This window comes from Haliaeetus leucocephalus, unplaced genomic scaffold, assembly GCF_000737465.1.
Source record: "Haliaeetus leucocephalus isolate CR32 unplaced genomic scaffold, Haliaeetus_leucocephalus-4.0 Scaffold773, whole genome shotgun sequence".
Lineage (NCBI taxonomy): Eukaryota > Metazoa > Chordata > Aves > Accipitriformes > Accipitridae > Haliaeetus > Haliaeetus leucocephalus.
The window spans coordinates 270,088-292,787 of record NW_010973209.1 but is presented as its reverse complement, the minus strand read 5'-3'; the positions used below and the strand labels follow the sequence as shown (position 1 = coordinate 292,787).

The 22,700-nt window shown below is 42.6% G+C and overlaps 1 protein-coding gene across 1 annotated transcript in view; it reads left to right on the top strand.

The window, feature by feature from the left end:
- The window catches only part of CDON (cell adhesion associated, oncogene regulated), a 34,176-nt gene extending 11,476 nt beyond the window's left edge, over window positions 1-22,700 (top strand). Inside the window, exons 8-19 of the mRNA XM_010581355.1 lie at window positions 352-644; window positions 2,472-2,646; window positions 3,728-3,856; window positions 5,522-5,728; window positions 6,456-6,637; window positions 7,972-8,077; window positions 11,269-11,391; window positions 12,864-13,091; window positions 14,187-14,461; window positions 16,868-16,947; window positions 21,590-21,846; window positions 22,534-22,700. Of these exons, the coding sequence (XP_010579657.1) occupies window positions 352-644; window positions 2,472-2,646; window positions 3,728-3,856; window positions 5,522-5,728; window positions 6,456-6,637; window positions 7,972-8,077; window positions 11,269-11,391; window positions 12,864-13,091; window positions 14,187-14,461; window positions 16,868-16,947; window positions 21,590-21,846; window positions 22,534-22,700 (2,222 nt within the window). The remainder of the gene's footprint in view (window positions 1-351; window positions 645-2,471; window positions 2,647-3,727; window positions 3,857-5,521; window positions 5,729-6,455; window positions 6,638-7,971; window positions 8,078-11,268; window positions 11,392-12,863; window positions 13,092-14,186; window positions 14,462-16,867; window positions 16,948-21,589; window positions 21,847-22,533) is intronic.

Sequence of the window (22,700 nt, the reverse complement as noted above, 5' to 3'; positions counted from 1 at the left end):
GTGTAGCTTTTTTTTTTTCTTTTAACATGCATTGCCACTACTTCATTTATTGGAGGTACTAGTCAAACTGTGCCTGCAGATGTTGCGTTTCAGGTTTTCTGTCTTTGCTACTGTGGAAAAAGAAAAAAACAAAACCCAAACAAACCAAAAAACACTGTTCTTCCCTGAAAAAATAGCCAGTGTGCAAGGGCGCAGCTTGGCACCGGGCTCAGGTCTGCGCGGGCATCTCTTGAACTGGCTTTTTGCAGCAGGGCCTGATTAGAAATGATGCTCTTAAATGATGTAGTGTCCCCTCTGCATGGGGCAAATGTATGTCATCTTGAAGATGTAACCAGACTCCTCCCTTTACAGTTCCTTTAGAAACTGGCATGAAAGCAGAAGAAATGGCTCCTGTGGAGGTTGCCCAGAGCGATGAAAACAATGTTGATTTTGGTGCAGAAACAGTGTTTTCAAGCTCGCCTCCAACAAAGTTGCGTTTGGATGCAGCTGCGACGGAAAAAGCCTCAAGTGCCGCCACTCCCCCCGAAGCCCCCATCATCCTCAGCCCCCCGCAGACGCTGAAGCCGGACGTGTACAACCTGGTGTGGCGTTCAGGGAGGGATGGGGGCTTGCCCATCAATGCCTATTTTGTGAAATACCGCAAGGTAACGTTTCTCTGTAGTGTTGAAGCGGTGCGCCGCAGCAGATACGTTTCATTGTTTTAGGTTTCTCAAGGAACCAGTAATTGTTGCAGTGCTGGCGTTAACAAGAATGTGGTGTCAGGCCAGAGAGAATATAGAATACAGTTGAACCACAATGTTACTGTGGCCACACATGCAGCTCATTTTAGGGGCAACTGAAGTTGGTCACAAGTACACTGTTCTATCTAGTTCTAAGTGAGATTTATTCAGCAGAGCTGAGGCTTTTATTTCTTTTACAGTATCGTTACAGTCTATGGGGAGTGGGGTTCCAAGGCATTATTGTACGCAGCTTCAGTGATGTTAAAAACGCATTGGTGTGAGCAAGCTTGAATCTGGTGGGTACACCTGAGATCAGAAGGGAAGCTGAGTATCAGCCTATGTCAAAGAGTTTGCTACTCTGTCCCAAAGAGACTCTATTAAACTGGAGTTACCAAATACGAAGGTGAGCTAAAATTTCCTAAGCAGATACCTATCGTGTCCTTAAAAATGGTGTGTCAACAGTTAGCTCTTCTGATTAAAATCAGAACCAAGCAATGCCTGTGCCCGTTCTCCTAAGCAAACAGTTTTCTGTATGGCGAAGCTGTTTGGTTTATTTTTCATAAGCTTTTTAATCCTCCACATCCTGATCTTGTCTTAGCCTGAAGGGAACGCTTAGATTTTTGACCTGTTAGTTCCTGAAAACCTAGTGCCAAAGTCTGTTGATGTAATTTCTCATCCAGAGGTGGTTGGTTCACATAAGCACTGAAAGCTTTGAATACTTCTTTGACCTTTTTGGTGCTTACTGTTCACTCATAACAATCCTTTCCACATTAAACGTGCTCACTCATGCGTTTCTCGGTAGGGAGTTTACCATGGTTTTTTAGGGTGGTGTTCTCTTTGTGTCATTAAATTATTTTATTGATTTCCCTCTTTTAAAGAGAAAAAAAAAAGTTGGGGGAATAAAAGCCTTGGAAGAGTGGTCGCTTCAGAAGAAAATACTTGAACAAAGACCTCTGGCATAACCTTTGATAATCCATGGTATTTAGATCTGCCTTCCATGTTTTATTAAAGTCTTATATTGTTTAGCAGTTTATTTTTGGTAGAATTTCTGTCTTTTCCTTTGGGATTTTGGGTAATGTTTTCCTGCAAAGGTCAAGCATTAAGAGACTGCCCTGAATCTCTTTCCTTTCTTAAATGGAGCTGGTGATTTCACTGTTAAATTAAAAAGTGTTTTTTAAAAAAAAAAAAAAGAAACATGCGTTAATAAAAAACAAATCTTTGGTCTCCCTGCTGACTTTATTTTTTTTCCCAGCCTCAAGAATTAACTAGGACATACTTTTTGTTGCCCGTTTTACCCAATAAATATTTTAAAATGCTTAAGTACAGGAAAAGCTGGGATAGTTGAGGAAACATATCCTTCTCATTAGGGTGTTGGGTCGAGCCCTTTAATGTCACACATGCTGCCAGCTAAAGGCTGATTGAAGTCTTTAAAATCATTTGGTCTCTTGCTAATGTTGGCCACAAGTGAAAATGAGCTTTTTTTTTTTTCCAAAAACAAGTGCACGTGTGTGTATGGAGAGGGAAAGTAAGTTTATCGAAGGAGCACTGTGAAGGTAATTGCAAAAGTGCTGATTTGTGGCAGAAGCACTTGGAGACAAACCATAGGTAGATGTAGGAGAACGTAAGGAGTTCTGGCGAGTCGCAGAGGTTCTTTGGATGCTTGGGTCTGAAAGTGATGAGGGATTTGAGTATTACGTTGGGTTCTGTGCAATTCACTGCTGATGTTGAGCTCGCTCTCCCTGTCCTGTGCAGCTGGATGACAGCGTCAGTGCATTGGGAAGCTGGCACACGGTGCGTGTCCCTGGCAGCGAGAACGAGCTGCGGCTCACTGAGCTGGAGCCATCCAGCCTGTATGAAGTTTTAATGGTGGCAAGGAGTGCTGCTGGTGAAGGCCAGCCTGCTATGCTGACATTTCGCACCAGCAAAGGTAGGTGCAGCACAATGTTCCCTGTGTCCTAGGCTTTCGAGAGGACATTTATTTAAATTACATCAACTGTATGTTGTCTGCTAAGCCGTATATGAAATGTTCTGCAATTTAGTTGCTAAAGAGCAGCCTCTAATAGCTAAAATAGCTGTAGGGCAAACTTTCCTGAGCATTACCAAGGCTATTAAAGCCTTGATAATATTTTTGGGGTGATTATTAACATATATACTGTAAGGTTCCTCTTGCTTAAAAGAGCTCAGTCAGGGAGCAGCCTGTCCTTGTTCAGGTTTTTCCGAGTATCACAAAAGAAACTCTCTGCACCATCAAGTTTTCACATATCAACAAAACTGCTTCTGGTCTGCTTTGCAGACACCTCAGTGAAAATCTCTCAGCTGACTGGAAGCCAGCTGTTTTGATAGTTGCGTGCAGACAGCAACAAGCAAAAGAGCATTTCTAATCAAAGCAAAATTTTCTTTCAAGCTTGGACGCTGGTGGCTCTACTCTTAAGCATGCAAACAATCAGATGTTTTTCATACTAATGTACAAGACCCGGCTAGCTTAAAATTTTATTAAGAATGTAATGTTTTCGTGAAATCTGTGAATTCATGATAAACACATACTGCCACAGGCCAAAAGTCCACTCAGCCCAGCATCCTGGGTCCAGCTATGGCCAAATGCAGATTCCATAGCATTTTTATTGAACCTCTTTCTCTAGGCATGGATTTCAGTGTGCAATTTTCACTACATGTTGTGATTTCATGATGAGAGAGGGCTTTGAAACCCAGGCAGGAGCCGGTGGCATCACCACAAAGTGCAGTATTGCTGATGTTAGTACTGCAGACAAATGGTCACTTATCCACAGCGCAAGAGTCCCTGAGCTGATAGGGGAAGTGTCCTCTCTTGCTCCCCTGAAGAAACTCCCTAATTGCTATCCTGACTGTTTAGCTTGTGATTTGGAGCCAGGGCTTTAGTCCCCTGCACTGTAGCAAGTGATCTTGTGGAGTGAGCATGTTGTGAGAGGCAATGAACAGCTTTTTCTTATCCAATCCCTAAGCTGATGTACTGTATATCAAATGTTTCTTAGAAAGAACATCATCCTCGAAAAACACTCAGGCACCGTCTCCACCAGTAGGCATTCCTAAACATCCCATTGTTCACGAAGGGACAAATAATTTTGGTGTTGTCCTTCCTGAGCTGTCTCGACACAGCGGAGGTAGGTGTATGGGTGTAATCCCATGTGCTAAAAGTTGTGTTGCAAACAGATGCATCTAAGTTAACTTGTGTTTATTACTACTCTAGGTGCTTGTACTACGTATTCTATTTCCTGTTTATTCCCTAGGTTTCTTTGATAAAGGTATTTTTCCTCATTTGTGGGACTTCTGTGAATGAGGTCAGATATCTGCCCGATTTTCTGTTCTTCTGTATGTTTCCAGAGTAAAAGGTTGTAGTTTGAGATTTTGGGATTACCTGAGAGGTTACCTTATTCCAGACGGTGAATTAGCATTTTAAGTACCTTCCTTGATACCTTGGGTTTCCACAGCAACGTTAAGTCACCGAGTAGTAGTGCATTTCTTACAGACTTTGGCATCTGTGGTGGGGTATTGGAAGCTATGAACTTAGCAAATGCATGCCCTGATCTAGTGAACATTTAATATTTCCAAGGATGCTGCATGTGTGGCTCTCAAAAAATAAGATTTTCATGTATAACCCACATTCTTGCTGCTTATTCTTAAACCTTTGGTTTCTTTTTGCTAAATACTCTGGTTTTCTCTTCTCTTCCGCTGCGAAAGATGCAGAGGAAGAAGGGAAATGGCTGTGTCAGAGTTTTAAGTTCTCAAGGTGGATTATATCCATTCTGAATGTTTTCCTGTGGCTTCCCAGAGATGGGCTTATTTCTGATGGCAAGAAGATACAACCACTTCCCAATAGGTGTGGTGATTTTTTTTTTTTTTTTTTTTTTTTTTTTTTTAGCCTGGTTTCCAGTGAAAACAGTATGTTTACAGTCCTTTTTGTCACCACCCCGGCCTTTGAACTCATTGTCCTAATTCAGGCAAATTTACTCAAGGGCTGAGAACTCAAAGGTGACTTGGTAGCTAAAATTTTAGGTAAAACCAATGGTGAGTGGAGAGGTTTAATAATCCAGGTGAGGAGCTGAGCATGGCATGTTTGTGACAGTGCTAAATATCAGAAGAGCCACACAAGGGGACACCTTACGTGCGCCCGGCTGCAAATGCTCAGCCTGCTTCATGCCCCAAAGCTGCTGGCTTGCTGTTCCTTGCTCAGTTCCTCCTCTCATCAGTGACCCGCTCCGTGTTAATGAATACAAGGTAGCTTAGTAAAGCCTTACAGCTCTCATTGATTGTCAGAATGGTTATCCCCAGATTTACTAACACCACCTCTTTCCGTTCTCTCTGTTCCACTGCTGTCTGTAACGTCAAGTGAGTTTAGTAAGTATATAATTTGTTGCATGCTTTGTTTGCTCTTCATTCTCATTTCTCCGGCAATACAGCGCTTGTTAGTGTGGATGGGTTGAAGTCTCATTGAGTCTGGGGGAATTTGAGGGTTTTGAAGATGATAACCAAATTTTTCCTGTTCACTTAGTGTGTGTTTCCATTTCCATGTAGAGATGGGCTGGGGTAGTGCAACAGCATATCTTTTTTGATTATTATGTTGGTACAGTTATTGATTCCTCTGTTTTCTGTTCTTCAAGCATCTTTTCCAGAAGAGTAAGGGGAGTAGTTATTAGGGGAGGATTTAAGATTCTCCTTGTTAATACATGAAGTCTAATTTTATCATCGGCAACTAGTTTAATCAGTTGCTACAGAAAATGAAGTTCCAGCTGACTCTAATCCTCTTGTAATTGAATTTCTCATTTCAGTTCCAGAAGCTCCTGACCGACCCACGATCTCCACAGCATCAGAATCATCTGTCTACGTCACGTGGATACCACGAGCAAACGGTGGCTCCCCCATTACTGCCTTTAAAGTGGAATATAAACGCCTGGGTCGAAACAGCGACTGGCTAATTGCAGCTGATAACATTTCTCCTTCCAAGCTGTCTGTGGAAGTTCGTAACTTGGAACCAGGTATTAAAAAACGATCTTTCCTTCACTTCAGCTGTTGTTGCTGTTCTCTTTGCTTAGATGACTATGCTCCTGCTGAGAGAATACTGCAGCTCTTGGGTTGTTTCATTTTAACTTCTGCTTGGTTTATCCTGTTTCTGGTTGGTTAGGGCTTTTTTGTGCGTGTGGACTAGGAGCTCATTACATGAATTCAAGTTGATTTCTGGCTTTCCAAGTGGAAAAAAACCCCACCATAATTTAATACTTGTTCATGTGGAGAGGAGGGTTGTGTCTTATTGCTATTTTTAATTTAATTGTCCTTCTAGTAAGCACTCAGAATGCAAAAAGAGAAAAATGCATTAATGGAAAAATGTCTGTCCTGATTTTTCCCAGTGTCCAGCCCTGAAAGCTCAGGGAAAGAGTGCAAGAGCAGGGAGAATGGATAGTGATAGCTATCCTTTGAAGCATCTTCTCAGTGCCCACCAGTTTGCAGTTTAGGGACTTCCTGAGCTGATCTCCATCTCTGTGTGTAATAGCCTTTGAATTTTTCTTGAGTGAATTTCCCTAATCACTTTTAGAAGCTGTTTATATTTCTAATGTCCACATTAGTCTGTGACGATGAGTCCTGTGTTTTTTCTGATTGGATGTTGTGCAAGAAGTACTTGCTAATCTGTTTAGTCTCTCCTTGAATCCTGTTTCTAGTGCTTGTTTTGCTACAACATCTTCTTTCTTTCACTTTTTCCCTTAAAAGGAGAAATGTATAGATTCCGTGTGATTGCAGTGAACAATTACGGGGAGAGCCCACGCAGTGCAGCATCTCGCCCTTACCAAGTAGCCGGATTTACCAGCCGGTTTTCCAACCGCCCTATCACAGGACCTCACATTGCATATACCGAAGCCATCAGTGACACTCAGATCATGTTAAAATGGACGGTAGGTATAATTGTCTCCTGTTCTTCTCACAGTTGCAGGCCAATTTTTACTGCTGTGGCTCTTAAAAGTCAAGGATTAAAAGCTGACTGCAGAGTAGTGAGTGGCGGTTTCCCCTGCCCCTGAGGCTCAAGAGATGATCTTGTTCGTAGAAGAGGGCTAAGATGCTTCATGCTTGTATGGTAGAGTTGGGTAACTTAATGGGCCATATGCTTCTCAAGCCCTTTGCTCCCCGTTTCCAAACCCTTTTTCCTCCTCCGAGACAGCCCTGTTGGTTGTTTGCTGCCTTTTGCACTGTCTCCCAGCCTCCCTCCACCTCACTCTCCCCTTCCAGCTCCCTGGGGATGCCACACACCACCTCCTCGGGTTACACCAGATGTGAGCCCAACTGGCAGCTCCAGTGAAAGGCTGCAGCCGCCTTAGTCCACCTGCTTTGGCACAGACATATCAAGAGGCACCAGTGGGCTTAACTCTGTCCAAACCCCTCTTCATGCCATGAGTTGCGAGCGAGTTGGCTTCGTTTGCAATTCCTGCTGCTTTTGTCAATCCAGGCTGTGATGACTGGAAGCGGGCACAGTGTTTAAAACCCGCTGTCTTTCCTCGCATCTAGTAGAGGTTTCATGTTAGAGAAACATTTTCCTTTCCCCTGTTACCTCGTCTTTTGTAAACAAGTACTTTAAAGTCCTTATTGAAGCCCACAGAAATTCTTTGCTCTTGTTTTGAAATCTAACCCCCTGGTATACTTTAGAGGATTTAATGTGTAGAGTTCCCAGTGTTAGTTTGCTCTGCTAGCTCAGCCTTAAGAGATGTTAAGGATAATAAACTTAAAATAACTTCTAGTTCCTCAGGAGGCTGCATAACTTAAAGTATTCCTGAGCTGAATTTCAGAGTGACCTTAACTCTCTCTGAAGTAAAAATGGTCTTAACTTCTCCATTTCCATTAATCACGCAAATTTTCAGGCAGTTCGTGGTCAAACACTAACTGGCGGTTTGGAAAGTGATGTGAGAGAAAAGCGTCAGCCCCAGCTCAGTCTCTTGTCCCCATGCTACCCTGCTTTTTTCAAGTGGTCTGAGGAGTTCAACGGCAGAGAGCTCTCCTGCAGCCCTGTGAGAACCTCTGGCATAGCGCTCATCTTAGCTGTGTCTGCACATCCACAGCGGTTGATAATCATCTTTTCTGTTGTAGCTTCTGTGCAAACCTCCCCCCACACCTTGCTTGCACAACCTTATTAAAAAAATAGGTATTTCAATTTGGCAAGATATTCAGTGGTGACAACTCAGCAGGACTCAATCAAAATTTTTCTTCTCTAATGCAGTCTTTTAAAATTCTCTTTTAGTATATTACATCAAGCAACAACAACACACCCATCCAAGGATTTTATATCTATTATCGGCCTACAGACAGCGACAATGATAGTGACTACAAGAGGGATATCGTGGAAGGTACGGTGCAGTGTACGGGTGCTTAATAACACTACTTATGGGGAAGAACATCATGTAGCCATGTTGGCTGTGTTTATATGAAATCTAAACTGCTTTTCCCAAACTAAGTCTTTACAATATATTTCACAGAAGTAGCTATCTCAACTACATAATGTCAAGTTCTGCCCACACATGAACTTGTTTCTTCCTTCTGAAGCCTCTTCTACATGGAAACTTGAGAACTAAATACTGCTTTTAAGTTTGTCTTGTTATACTGCTGCAAATCCTTAATGTAGGTCTATTTAAGCTGATTTAGCTTGAAGTAGTTGAGTAAAGAGAAAGCAGCATAAATGAGATTTAACCCAGGGTAAGTGCATCTGTGTTGCAGACTGTACTAATAACTAGCTGGCTCTTAAGATGATTAACTCCAGCATGGATTTTCTAAGCTAGGTAGTACCTTGCATGTAACTGCCCTTCTCTCCTCTTACCTTGCTTAATTGCTTATCCTGCTATAAGGAAGTTACTTTTAGCATCAAGTGCTGTGGTACACTGCAAATGCAGGTATGTTTGTGCTTCATTTTTGCCTTTTAATTGGGTTATTTTTTCCCCCTGTGCATATTAGATCATCATTTTCCTGGAAGAAGTTATTAGATAATGTCTATATTAGTCCAGAAGTGGAAAACCCTTTTAAAAATATTTTACTTAATGTCCTTATTGCTTGGGCTGAGTAAATGTAGTGATCTCATTCTGTCCCAATGACGTTAATTATTTCCCCCCCTCATTTATTTCAGTTACAAGAGGAATGGACCTTTATTTTGAAAATTTTCCCCTGCTAGACAATACTCCACATAGTACTTTGATGTGTGACATAAGCTTTTGCACACTCTAAAGCTATTAAAGATCCAGAGTTTCTGCTCAGAGGATTGCTTTAAAGAAGCTTATGCAGTCTGCACCTTCATCTGCAAATGTATTTTAGCCTTTGCTAGACAGAACTTGTGTGTTTATAGATCTTATACACTAAGCAGTTAGTTGTTTAAGTGGGCTCCACTGTGCTGTGAAATTAGCTTGTTTCTGATTTTTTTCCGAGAGAGTGTGTGTGTATTGAACTCTTTGTGGCAGTCTGAAACCATTAGCAGCTGCTCTGCTCTGCCAAAGCCTGGAACAGAAACTCATTCGATGGAAATATTTAAACTTCAGCTTTTCTTTACTGTGATCCCCTAAATTAGCTTTTCGGGGCGGGGGGAGCTATTTTCAATTAAAGTGTGATTGGAAGCATTTGATGTGAAGTATGTAGAGAAACATGTGACTTAAGGTATTTTTGCCATAAATCACTTGTTCTTCACTTTTTTCCCTCTGTTACCTTTGAATTAATCTGTCTGTTTTTTGACAGGGAATTTTATCTTGAAATGACTGCATGAGTTGTGGAAAAAGTGTTGTGATGCCTGTATTAGCTAAGTACTTGCCGTAGGCTTTCCTCACCATTTCCTGTTAAGTCTTGTCTTTTGAGACATTCAAAACTCTGCAGAAAACTTTTTTTTTTTCTTATAAATGCTGCTACAGGCAAAATCAGTTTTTATTTAAAGAAAAAAAACAAGCAAAAAGCTTGACTCGGACAGCTCCTCGGTATCTTTCAGCAGCTTTAAGCAAAAGCAAAGCAAAACCAGCCCTGTCCTGCATTGATGGTCTGAATTTGTCCTTTCGAGGGTCCTGGAGATTGAATTTTAAATGTAAATGCAGTCTGATGTCAGTTGTTTAAATGTTTTTCCTTGCTAATGGTGCACGAAGAGGACAGTTAAAGTGCCTGTACTGATTCCAGTTCCACTAATGGTTTGAAGCGGAAACCTAAAACCTGGTGTAGTAATTACTGAAAGGAATGTTTGGGGGTGGGGGTGACGGGGAAACCGAGTATGAATCTTGGGAAAACGTGCGATTTAAGGAGAGGCCAGTTCCAGCTTCAGCCAGGGCTTGTCTGCCCTCACTTAGGATGCCCGGCATGCAAGGGATGGAGCTCAGACCATGTGGTGTGTCCCCTCCCAAAACCCCTGAACTGAGATGGGGTCCTCCTGGGTACCCCCTGCCATTTTTTGACCTGGCAGGGCTATCCACACCTGGGCTTGGGTCCCGGAGAAGTTCGAACAGAGTCATGGTGACAGCCCCCGCCAGCCGAGCGGGCTTTATTTTTTTTATTAATGCTTAAATCAGTAGGTGGTATGACAGTTTCTTAGAAACAGTGGAAACAGTTCAAGGTGGTATTTTCCAAGAGGGATTAAGAGCGCTCAAACAGTTAATTAAACTCCCTAAAGGAAAAAAAAAAAAAAAGAAGGGGAAAAAAAAAAAAAAAAGGGTCGCTGTTTATTAAAATTTGTCACAAGCCCGTGAAAGTAAAAACTGAGAGTGATTTATATTGAAGTGTTCAGTACTTCAGGAGGGTGTCTAAATGAAATGCTGGCCGGGAGCCAGAGATGACAAAACCGTCCTATTAGAGAAGATTGCTTGGCTTGGGATCCGTCTCTGCAGGGGCAGGCAGCACAAGAGGCAGCCTCGCTGTCTAATTTTGTTTCCTAGTATGTTTAATAAAATGCACGTTCCATTATTTGCGGTTTTGGCTAAGTTGAGCAACACAGACGTATCCTTCCTGCGAAAAACAGGCGTCTTCACTTGGTACCTCGCATCTCTAGGGATCCTCCAGGACTGCAAAGTGAGAGAGGGTCTTACCACGGTGAAGTTTCTCCCCTCTCCCAAGTTTAATCTGTTTTCTCTGCCAGTTTTTCCTTGTTATTTGCCCTGCATATTGTAAATAGCTAGCGTAACCCATCCTAAAGCCATCCCTTCAGCAGTTTCATATTTAAGATGCACAGAACTGCTGTTGATTTTAAATGTACAGTTGCTGGAAACTTGGAAGTCTGTTTTTTGAGTTTAGCGACTTACGTTTTTTGCAGTGAAATGTTTTTTTTAAAAATCAGTTGAAAATAATGAAAAAACCCCCACCTTTATTCATCAAGAGGTTCTTCTAAGAATCTATTTCACAAGACAGTGCGAGTCTTATGACTTCAGATAAGTCCATAAATTGTTAATAAAGACTTTTGTGCTAACAGGAAAAGCTGCATTACCCCTGCATTTGGTAGAGAAAGATGCTGCGACATACTCGTACCTAATTCTTGCTCATGCGAGTAAATGAAATGCAGTTGATTTATTTTTGTCTCCTCCCATAGGTACGAAGCAATGGCACTTGATAAATCACCTGCAGCCAGAAACATCTTATGACATTAAAATGCAGTGCTATAATGAAGGCGGTGAAAGCGAGTACAGCAACGTGATGATCTGCGAAACCAAAGGTGAGTGCCGAAATAGTGCGTCTGCTCGCCTGTGGGACCACGTGAAGGTGGCATTTTGTGGCGTGAAATATCTGCTGTGTTGAATTTTTTTTGCAGTGCAAAAGTCAGCTGCAATGGAGACTGTAATTTTCTGGAATGTTTTGGAGGATTGTTTTGTCTTCCGAAGCTGGGATTGTTTTGAACATATGGAAACTGATACATTGCACTCCCGAGAAAGGCTCTTAGCAAAGCTCTGCAGATTTGCCTTGCTTAAGAGATAGTATTGTTGTTCTGGGTTGGGTTTTTTGGGGTTTTTTTTTGCTGTGCTGATAGCCTCTCCTTAGGAGACAACCGTGCTCTTGAAGATGACAGAATTGATTTGTACGTCTGTTTTATGTCTTCGGGGCTCTGTGACACGTTGTATAAGTGCAGACCACAGCAATTGATGGTTATGTTGGCTGCCTCCATCACTAATCCTGCATGCCTCTGGCACAAAGTTTGTACTGTTCTCTGGAAGCGTCAGATACGGCAGTCACATTTATTTTGCAAAGAATTCCTGTCTCCTTTAATCTCTAAAACCAAGTAAGGCTGTAAAGGGAAAATGCAGACAGTAAACTTCAAATGCAGTGCTGTGAAAAAATGTTTTTTAAAAAAGAAGAAAAGCCCTCCAGGAGCGGAAGCATCAAAATTTAGCGAAGTTAGTAGCGAAGCCTTTGAAAGAAGGGCTAAGAGCTGCAGGATTTCAGGCTGTGCGCACAGTTGGTCTTCTTCCTCCAAGGAATATAGCTTTCTTCCCTAATTTTAAAATCGGCAAGATGTAATCTGTCGTTCATACTGACTCTTCTTTAAAATGCACCTCCTCCAGGCTTGTGGGGGTGATCCAGCTTGTCTAACATATCTGCATGGAGGTGCTTGTGTCTCTCTGACCAGCTTCACTCCTAAGCCAGGCACCTCTTTTAGATTTTTTAGTGTGAAATGAAATGAATCTGAGCTGCCATGTGCTGAAAACTAATGTAAATTTAATTGCTGGGTTAAACTAGCATCTCGTTTTCGGTGCTTTTCAGCTCTTAGCATCTTCAATAGTATGGTTTTGAAAACGGGCTTAGCAGGGTTCACATCAGATAAAAGTAGGTCATCTGGCAGTGGTTAGGCGATAGAAATGCATGTTGTGGTTTTTCCTGACCTCAGAAGTGGAATGATTTGCGCTCTTTCAAGCTGGGAGTTAGGGCTGTTCTAGCCATGCCTATGTTGAGTTGCTTGTTAAAGTTTCGAGTGACCTCAATGAGAGGGTTAGCAAGCTGGATAATAACCATTTTCCAAGGCAAATAGTTATTACCCAATAGTAGTTGGCCTTCTCGTTACAGGTTTTAATATTGACTTGGAAGCTATCTTTCTGAGGCATTAGGATTCTAACTCAGCAGTAATTATTTTCATTTCATAATGAAAAAACACATTTAGAAAGCACACCTGTACTTGTCTCTTATTTCATCCAGTGAAACGCACGCCAGGAGCATCCGAATATCCAGTGAAAGACCTGAGTACGCCACCGAATCCCCCCGACCGGGTTGGGGGAAGTGGAGCTGGGCCTTCAAACGGCCCCGTTCGGAGCAGTGACATGCTGTACTTGATCGTGGGCTGCGTCCTTGGGGTGATGGTCCTTATTCTCATCGTTTTCATTGCCATGTGCCTGTGGAAGAACCGTCAGCAAAACGCCATACAGAGTGAGTTATTTTTGGTTTCCTTTCATGATGAAAATATTATCAGAGTAAAATTAGTAACGTTCATATTACATTTTATGAATAGGAAGCAGTTTCCTGTTATAAGCCAACTGGCATTTATTTAGAGACTTGTACTTTGTAGGTGTGCCATAGGTGAAGATGTGGGGTTTTTTTTAAGAGCAGCAACATCTCCATTTTTTTGCATTGATGCTTGCAACCCTGCTGCATTGCTGCACGGTTGTGCTGCCATTTCACCCAAAGAATGGTTTGTGAAATTCCTGGGCAAAGTTTCTTCAGCTTATGTTTAACTTTAAGCACCTGCATAGGTTTCTGCTGATTGCAGTGGAAGAACTTGTGTGTAATCACAAGTACTTGTTAAAATGTGGAGACTTAAACTCCACACCTCTCCCTCTCTTGTGTATATCTGGAAAGAAAAAGAACTTCCAGTGCTTGGAGGACGAGTCCCTTGTTACCTCTCTCTCTCTTCACAGTAAAATGGAGTTCAATGTCCAAGTCTTTCAGTGAGGTGTTAATAGGGAAAACATGCCAGTTTGCAAGTAGGACCCTTGAGCAGACGCATTGGAGATTAAGCACTCTTTTCAAGGTGCTCTGTACCTACCAAACGATTCTGTGCTAGCAGAATCTCTTCAGTAGTCTTTTCTGTTCCTAATGCATAAATCTGCCTTGCTCTTTCCACAGCCTGTGGTTATTTTTAAATGTCCTTACTCTCTGACAAAGAGAAATGAAACAAAACTTCTTGCAAGATAAGATAGTGTCTTCAGCTGCGGCCCAGAGATATTTTCTGGAAGTAGTTCGTAGCAGATAGCAGAGGGCCTACCGATAATACAAATGGCCTGTTTTTAGGACACTCTTCATAGTGACTGACGTCAGCTCAGTCCTTTCAGACCAGCGTTCCTGGTCTGTTCTCCAGGGTGTAGCTGTTTTCCATTTCTACGTTTGTATACTAAGCACTTAGATAGTACAGTTAATTTACAAAAGCTGTAGAAAGAGAAAATAAGTTTCTTTTGTTTCTTAGAGGTGCTCGTTTAACTTCTCATTTAGCAATAAATATGCTTTTGGTAATAATGTCTCCTGCAGAATATGACCCTCCTGGCTATCTCTATCAAGGGGCAGATATCAACGGGCAAATGATTGAGTACACGACCTTACCTGGCACAAGCCGAGTCAATGGCAGCATCCACAGAAACTTTATAACCAACGGCGGCCTCAGCAATGGCTGTCCGCATGTCCATCATAAAGTTGCTAATGGAGTTAATGGGATCATGAATGGAGGAGCTGGGCTGTACGCAGGGCACACCAACTCCCTGTCCAGGATGCACATGGATTATGAACATCCCCACCATCTTGCGAACGTAAGCTGTTATGCCAGGTGGAAGGCTCAGCCTAGACCTTGGGATTTATTCAGAGGTTGTAGAAGCAGACTTAATTTGGGTGGGGGAAATACTCATCCATTGATAACAGCCAGTTCCACTAAATTACTTATCCCAGAGGAAGCAACTGGGCTGATATTTCTGATACAAACATCATGGTTTTCATTTGAGAATATCAGATGACAGCAAGAATTCCACTTACTCTGGGAAATCTGCCTCTACCCTCCTTCTAACAGCATGTAAGCTTTGAGAATGCTTCAGTACTGGGCTGAGATACTTTACTTGTACATATGGTATTTCTCAATCTTCAAGTTAAATAGATTTAATTATAGCTGCTTATTCTGCAGCTTTATGGATCACCCATTTTTCCCCCACCTGTTTCAGATCTGTAACTCTAAGCAATGCTATTAATTATGGCAAAGCACGAATGTAGCAGGAGGTTCCATAAAATAAAATGCCCCATACATCTTGAAATGCAGCAATGTAATAAGGCTTTTTTTTCTTTTTTTTTTTAGTCCCTTGTTTGTGACTGTTGAGACAGGCTCATTTTTTGTTTTGAAATTTAAAATAAAATTAAAAACTAATTTAAGCCTGTGATCCAGCCTTTGTATGCTGTGGAAAAATACTTCATTTGCTGAAATGTGTCCCGTTTCCAAGAGAGAATAATGATTTCATTATTGTCTATGGAAACAGATGGCTTGCATTCAAACTTACTAAACTTACTCAAAACTGTGAACATTGCCCAGGAAAACTGAAAGAAAAAGTTCAAAAGTCTGAATAACCCATGCTGTTTCTGGAGAAAAAAAAAATGGGGCTATTGTTTGTGTTAGTAATTGAACACAAGCACTTCGTTTTATTGAACAACAAATTAGCACTTGCACAGTAGTTGCCACTTCAGTTAACTCCAGCTTTGAGTCCAGACCAGTTGGTTCTTCACCTGATTCTGTCTTTGGTTTGCTCGTGTAGCAAGAAATGCCACTTTTTGGTTGCTTTCAAGAGCAACCAAGGCTGAAACTGTGTTTTATTGGTCATGTCCAACCTCCCAGTGGGTGAAATTCTCCAAAAGTCTCCAACCACACAAGCCCTCAGGAAGCGAGGATTTTGCAGTGCTTGAAAGCTCTCCCGTGAGAAAGCTTGGGGGCTTACATAGATGCTTTGTCCCTCTTACTTTTATGTTTTTTGGGGGAAGGAAGGAAGTACACATGTGGTAACACAGGTCTCAGGGCTTGGAGCTCCTCTGTGCCACGAGGTGGGATGTGCAATGCCTCTGTCTTGCTGCAAATAGTTGACTGGGCTGAGTTTTTCTTTCCCCCCCTCCATGTTGTAGAAAGTTTGAGTCACGCAATCTCTTCCCACGTAGAAGGATCGGGACTGGCATGCGGGTGAGGCACGCAGAAGAACAGGATGTTCTTATCCTCATTAGGGCTCTCTTTATTGTTTCATTGATTGGGCTAAATGAGGAAGAGAGAAACTGGCCAGGATGGCAATCAAGACTAATCAAGCATTTCCTCAGTGCTCCCTATTGCACTGAGCGGCCTCAAAAACTTAAGGATAAGCCCTGGTTTAGCAGAAATAGGGATTGTTAGATAGTTACCTACCACTTGAAATCTCAAAAGCCAGGTGAGCTTTCCCAAAATGGCTCCCCTCCTGAAACATGGCATGGTAGCCCAGCTCCGCAGTGCCGTTTTCGAGCGGCTCCTGCATCAGTGTCCGCCTAGTCTTTAACAATGAGGTATGTGTTAATCTGGGCATTTTTACTTGCTTGTAATGGCCCCTTCAGCCAAAACTAACAACACAAAATCCCTCTCACCCAGAGTCATTGCTGGCTAAGGAATTACCCCATCTGTAAAAATATTAAATGTTTCAAAAATCAGTGTAGCGAAGTAAACTGATCTAATCGGAGTAATTACAGGAAAGTGGGATGGGTTTATATTGTGACATCAGCCCTGCAAATTTAATACTCTGTCTCCCCAAACAGGCACAGTTTGCTAATGAACAGCAATTTGCTTTCATGTCTGTCATCAGTGTTAAAAATAAACATATTTACAGTGTGTTTATTAAATTAAACCTGAGAGTATTAAGCTGAAAACAGACCAGGGAAATTACCACATACTTGTCTAAGCTGCGGTTATTTACTTTTCTCTGACACACATGCTGGCAAAAACCCTCCACTTGACTTTGTATAATAGCTCAGTGTTGCCATGCCACGTTACGGGGCACGGATCTGAAGATTGATAAGGTGATTAGAGTTTGAAAACAAAGTGAAAGGGCTTGGGGCACTAGCTTGAGCTGAACTGCCTGCTTGGTGACTCTCTCTTGTATCTTTGAATTGATTTCTTTTTTGTTGTTGTTTTTTTGTTGTTGTTTTATTAATCCTTCCTGCTGCAGGGCGGTGGGATGTACACAGCAGTGCCGCAGGCTGACCCCTCGGAGTGCATCAGTTGCCGAAATTGTCGGAACAATAACAGGTGATGTAAAACTCACACGAAGGCAGGACCTTCACAAACAGAAGCCCTCACTCTGTGTGCTGTGTTAAAGCTGGGGCAACCAAAAGCAGAGAGCTTGAGTCCTGGCAGAGGGTACAGAGGAGCTCAATGTCAGTGTATGACTTGGAGAGCAGTTGGTGATTGTCTGTGGGATGGAATAAAACGAGTTATTAAACCCCTAGAGCAAATTTTGCTCAACATATTCCTCTGAAGCTCTCTAGGAAGCGAGGCAGGTTGTGCACTGGATTTTCTTTTTTAAACCTTATTTCCTGTGTTTTCTTCAGTTTTGAGATAACAAAATCATTCCATATGGAGTTTGTCAAATAGGATTTAATTGGTCTTCTGTATTTTACATTTCCTGCCATTCTCTTAAGAACACCAACGACCTAGAGTTGCAGCTTTGCTTTCACAACGCTGTTCTTTGTAAAACATGGGATTTGAGGTTCTTCAGGCCTTCAGGAGCAGTTTGGCCAGCCATTGTCAGCGTGGGATACATTTTTTTGTGTGAGAAAAAGGATTCTTCTATATAATAAGGGAAAATCTGTCTTCTACGTTGTAGCTGGGAGCCTGGATTTTTATTAAGTTTTTCGCTTTTGAAAGTTTTAAAGAATATCCTTCCAGGCTTCTGACTAAATCTCTGGTTATTTTAATGGCTAAAAATAGGACTGGAAGTCAGATGTGCTGGACTGCTCTGACTGGTAAATTCTGGATTTTTTCAATCATACTTTGAATTTTCTGTCTTAATAAAATTGTCAGCTGCCTTTAGGTGTACATTTGGAGAAGCTGAGTTGAAATTAAGCTGTTGTTGAAGGCAGAAAACATGTTCTCTTTATTTTCATGGGTTTACTTTTTAAAATATAACTTATAATAGGCTTTAAATTGTTCCTCCTTCCATAAATACATGCTTGATAGCGTGATGGAGATGGGCTGCTACTCACAGGTAGAGCTGGGCACACTTTGTCTGGACCAATGTTGTCACGGCTGGCCTCTGGGGAAAGCAAGCTACCGTTTCCTTACAAGCCAATTGTCTGTTTTGAAGGCAGGCTGTGTAACAGCAGTCATCAAGATGTGTACGACTGGCCGTAATTTGGAACATGCTGTATGTGTTATACTGTAATTAAGAGCTTGCTTTCCAGTTTTAAGCATATTTAAATTTTTAATTGCTCTTTCTTTCTTAAGAAAGCAGGGAGAATGGGTTCCCTCCTCTGCAACTGTACTGTTCCTCCCAGATGGGTCATCAGCAGGGTCTGAACTTTGAATTTTCACATCCCTGTTCTATATTTGACTGCTTGATAGAGAAACAAGTTGTCCTTTACAGCTGCCTTACCCCACAAGGGACCGTTAACCTCCGTTTGGCAGGAGAGCTGCACAGCCGGGACCACTCCGTTCCCTTCCTGGTGCTGGGGGAGTGGAAGGAGGACATGGGAGAGGGGAACAAGGAGGACCAGAAACGTGCTGGAGTATTACACCAGGGGCCAGGGAGCTGGATGTATGGCCAGGGCAAGGAGGAGGAGAAGGAGGAGAAAGGCCTGGTGGGTTAGTGCAGTCAAGTCAGTAGGTTTTGGCAAGTGGGAATTTGGGGCTGGAGTCTTTGCCCCATCTTTGCTCAGCCTCGTAGCTACCTTATGCAGGTAAGGGCTGTCCCCTCCATCTGCTCTCCTGTTTGTGCAAAGAGGACCCATGCCTTGTCTCACCCTCGAATTATTGCACCTTGTGTACTAAAACCAGGCAATTCCCTCTGCGAAACACCCACGTGATGACAGGGGAAGGTCGGTTCAAGTGGAAACACCTCTAGCAGGGTGACGGTCTCTAACTCGTGAGCATTTCAGGAGCACATGGCCTTGCTCATACATTCCACCTTGGTACTGCTAATTCATAAATGAGCCTGTTTCCACTGAACGCCTGGAGTTGTTGCTGATTTGGGTTGAATTTAGCAGTCATTTGAATTGTGACCATGTGCAAATGGATCCTAAAGGTTTAGCATATTTAATAGCTGGCTATCGTGGCTGTTTTCAGCAATAGCCATCTCGGAGCAGGTTTTATTATTACAGTGGTGAAATCCCTCGGTCTTCTGTTTAAATTAGCACTTTATGCTCTCATAACTGCTCATGGAGGCTTGCCAAAGGTAGAAGTTGCTGAAACGTGGATACCCGCTTTGCTATTGCGGACAAAGCCGATAAGAAGAGTGTGGTTTACGCTTGTTACATTAGGATTGAGAACTGATTTTTTTATTTTCTGGTGCTTTTGCACTAAAGTTTTCTAGATACCTGATGGTTGCTGTTTTGCAGATCTCTCTTCTTTGCAAATTTGCTGTGTTCTGATCAGAAATCTGAAATACACATTTGACATAAAGCAGTGTCGGTCTGTTTTTTCAGCTTTTTAAGTCTAAATTATGCTCGTGCAGGCTTTTAAATTAGATTATAGTTTGGTAGGATTTTAGCACTGAGAATTGATAGAAAATGTGTTTTCTGCAGCAGGGATTTTACATCGCTATTCATGCACTCTCTGCTCTGGATATACCAATGGCTAGTTTCCATCAAAATGTGGTTATTTAAGCTTAAAGAACTGAACTGCTGTCTTGAAACATCATTCAAGCCCCTACAGTAATACAAAGAATTACACCGACCTCTGTATCTTTAAAAAGAAACCCCCATAAACATGCAAAGCCAAGCATTTTAAATGGGTTCCTCTAAGACTTTTTTTTTTTTTTTTTAAATAATAAGTGAGTGCAGTCAAAACCTCTGCGGAAAGAAATGCAAACTAATAAATGGATTTGTTTGAAGACCAGATGTGTTTCATGTGGATTCTTCAGTGGCTTCTGTGGTATTTTGGTACTTGGAATAATGATTTTGGAGGCAGTTATGGGAGCAGAAGGACAAAATAGGAGAGCGAAGGTTGAAAACGAAGCTTGGTGCTGCTCTGTCCTCATGGCATTTGGGAGGGGAGCAGGCTCCCGGGGCAATACCGCAGCTGCTGGAGGGAATCCCCTCCTTGTCCCACGTTTTGGCTTTGCAAGTGAAACATCTGCCGGAGGGGAAACTTGTTCTGGTTCCTCCTCTAGAAAGTTTATTTGCGTTATTTGTGGATGTTTTGTTGCTCTTTCAGGTCTGGCAATATTGATCACGGTTTTCAAGTGAAAATGTAAACTGAGGCTCCAAGTGAGGTTCTAGGACAAGTCCCTTGAACATGATGTTTTTATGCATTGCAGTGACCTTTTTAATGCCATAAAAGTGGTTTTGGGGAGTTGGGCAGGACCTTCCTGTGATTGCCAAGCTTAATGTCTCCTGGTTTTAAACCTATCTGAGCTTATTACTTTGGTGCTGAGGGCTCAGCTGCTATCAAAGTAGGCTCTGATGGCTGTTACCCTGTCACTGGTGATGTCAAAGTCCATCTTCCTCCCCTCTTTCAGCAATACAACGATCAGCTCTGCTCAGTTTTGGGCCAGAATCATTCTAAAGAAACATGCTGTGCTACCAGATAAGCTGGCACCTGAACAGGTAGATCCCAGGTACCAATTTTTATATTTCAAAGTGCCAGCACTTAGGCAGCATCCCAGTAATAACCAGCTGCCTATAGCAAGATGCATTAGGCTTGTCACCGTGAGCAGCACAGGCAATGGATATATTTAAATTTGGCAGGGAAAAAAAACAAAAGAAAAATAGCTCTGAGTTGTATCCATATCAATATATAAAAAACTTGAAGCCTGTTTAGCCTTCACAGGAGCATTTTGGAGTATCACTGGTTCATGGTGGGTTTGAATGCTCTCCATCCTTATTTTGATGCTTTTATCTGCAGATCCATCTCTGTTCTGCACCGCAAAACACAGAGCGTTTTGGGGGCTAGTTTCCCAAAGTTTATGGCAGCTGTACAAATGAACCTTTTACTTTTGCGGTAATTATGGTTTTGTATAAAACCACACTGAAGTGTGATTTTTGGGGCTTTCTTACGTAGGAATTGCTTATATAAATGTTCGCTGAGGCCATGTTGTTCACAGCGCTCCAGACACTGTAGGCATTTTCCCTGCCTGCTGCAATGGTATGCACGTCTCTTAAGGTCCAGCTCCTTTTTGTTTAAAGGTTAAAGAGCTTGGTTGTAATAATTGATTTAGCAGCTTAACTTCAATTTCACAGCCTTACGCAGGTATTATAGGGCCACAGTCTGATTTACACAGCGGGGGGTGGTGTATATTTATAATATTGCATATATTTTTCTAACTTGTGTTCACTCTGATAACGCTTAGTATTTATTTTCCAAGGTACTTAAGTTTGCTGTTTGGGTTTCAAACTTGAGCTCTTTTTCTTGGCAGTGAAAACCTGTTTTATGGGGCTGCCTTGATGGAGAAATGGACTCACAGGTTGGGTCATCAGGTCACAATCAATGGGGAAGTAACCGAGCGCATGTTTTGAATGCTTTCAGCTGTCTGTTGGGATTAAAAAATGCTCGATCCTTTTCTTAATGTCAGGATTGATCTAAAAATATATGTAAAGCTTATTTGGCAAGCTGTCTGACTGTTGTTACAGTGAACGACAAGTGGTAAAGTACTTAAAAATTGCAGTTTCTCAAGATAAGTGACGGAAAGAAGCAGCTCTGAGTAACCCCGCTTTGGCTTGTGTCCCATCTGCAGGTGTTTCACCAAAACCAATGGCACTTTCAGCAACAACGCACTACCTGTCGTGCCCCTTGTAGCACCTTATCAGCAGGACGGTTTGGAGATGAAACCTCTGAATCACCACGTCATGGTGGCCATGTGCTTGGCCTCCACTGTCCCGGAGTGCAGTGCCCGGCTGGAGGAGGACGGCAAGGAGAAAGCAGAGCAGCCCTCAGCCCAGCATCCCTGCTGTCGAGAAGGCATGAACCGGCTTTCCGTGGATTACACGGACGGTAAGGCGTTCTGGAGAGGATAGTGCCCGGCTTTGAAGCTGGGAATATTCTGTAGGACAGCTGTAGGGCACTTAATTTATTGCAGAGAAGCTAGTAATTAAGCCCACAAAAGACCTGCCTTTTTGAGAAAGATTAAGTGTTCCACCTTTCCCATCGTGGAAAAGAGGAGCAGCGATGCTCAGGTGCCTGTGGCTGTCGTGCCCTTTGTGACTGATGCCTCTAAATGGAGCTCATCGAGCAGGCGCGCTCCAGATAACGAGGCTGTGACTGATTTATGCTGCCTCGCAGCTGCTTGCACCTACAGCATACCCGTGGTCTCCCGAAACCACTGAAATGCTACCTAATGGAGTTTTCCCTAATGAGCAGGCATCCGTGACGGCCTAGAGCCCTCCTGTAGGCATGAACAGGCACAGAAATGTAGGTGGGAGTTGGGCTGACCTAATCGGTGTGACCTATTTGATATCAGTCCCATCGGCGTGCTCAGATAGAGCCAGTGCTCTGAGCTGTTGCCTAATGTTTTGTGTCTGGTGTGGTGGGAATGAGCCTGAGCTCGAAGAGCATCAGCCAGTCTTACTAATCTGAATTTTTTGGGCTTGTGGGTCCATTGAGCTGAAAGAAGAGGTGATCTACTTAAAAACAAAAAACCCCAACACCAACCAACCAACCCACCCTGCTCTTGCTTTGCAGGTGACAACTGCGTGCACTCGGAAACGTCGAACCACGTTTTGAGCTGGAGTCCCCTTATTCTGCAGCCTGTTTCAAAGAACTGCAAGGAAAAACCAGGATGGAGTTCATCCGGAGTCACCTTAAACAGTTCTGGGGACCTTGAGCAGCTCCAGCTGCAGGAAACCTGA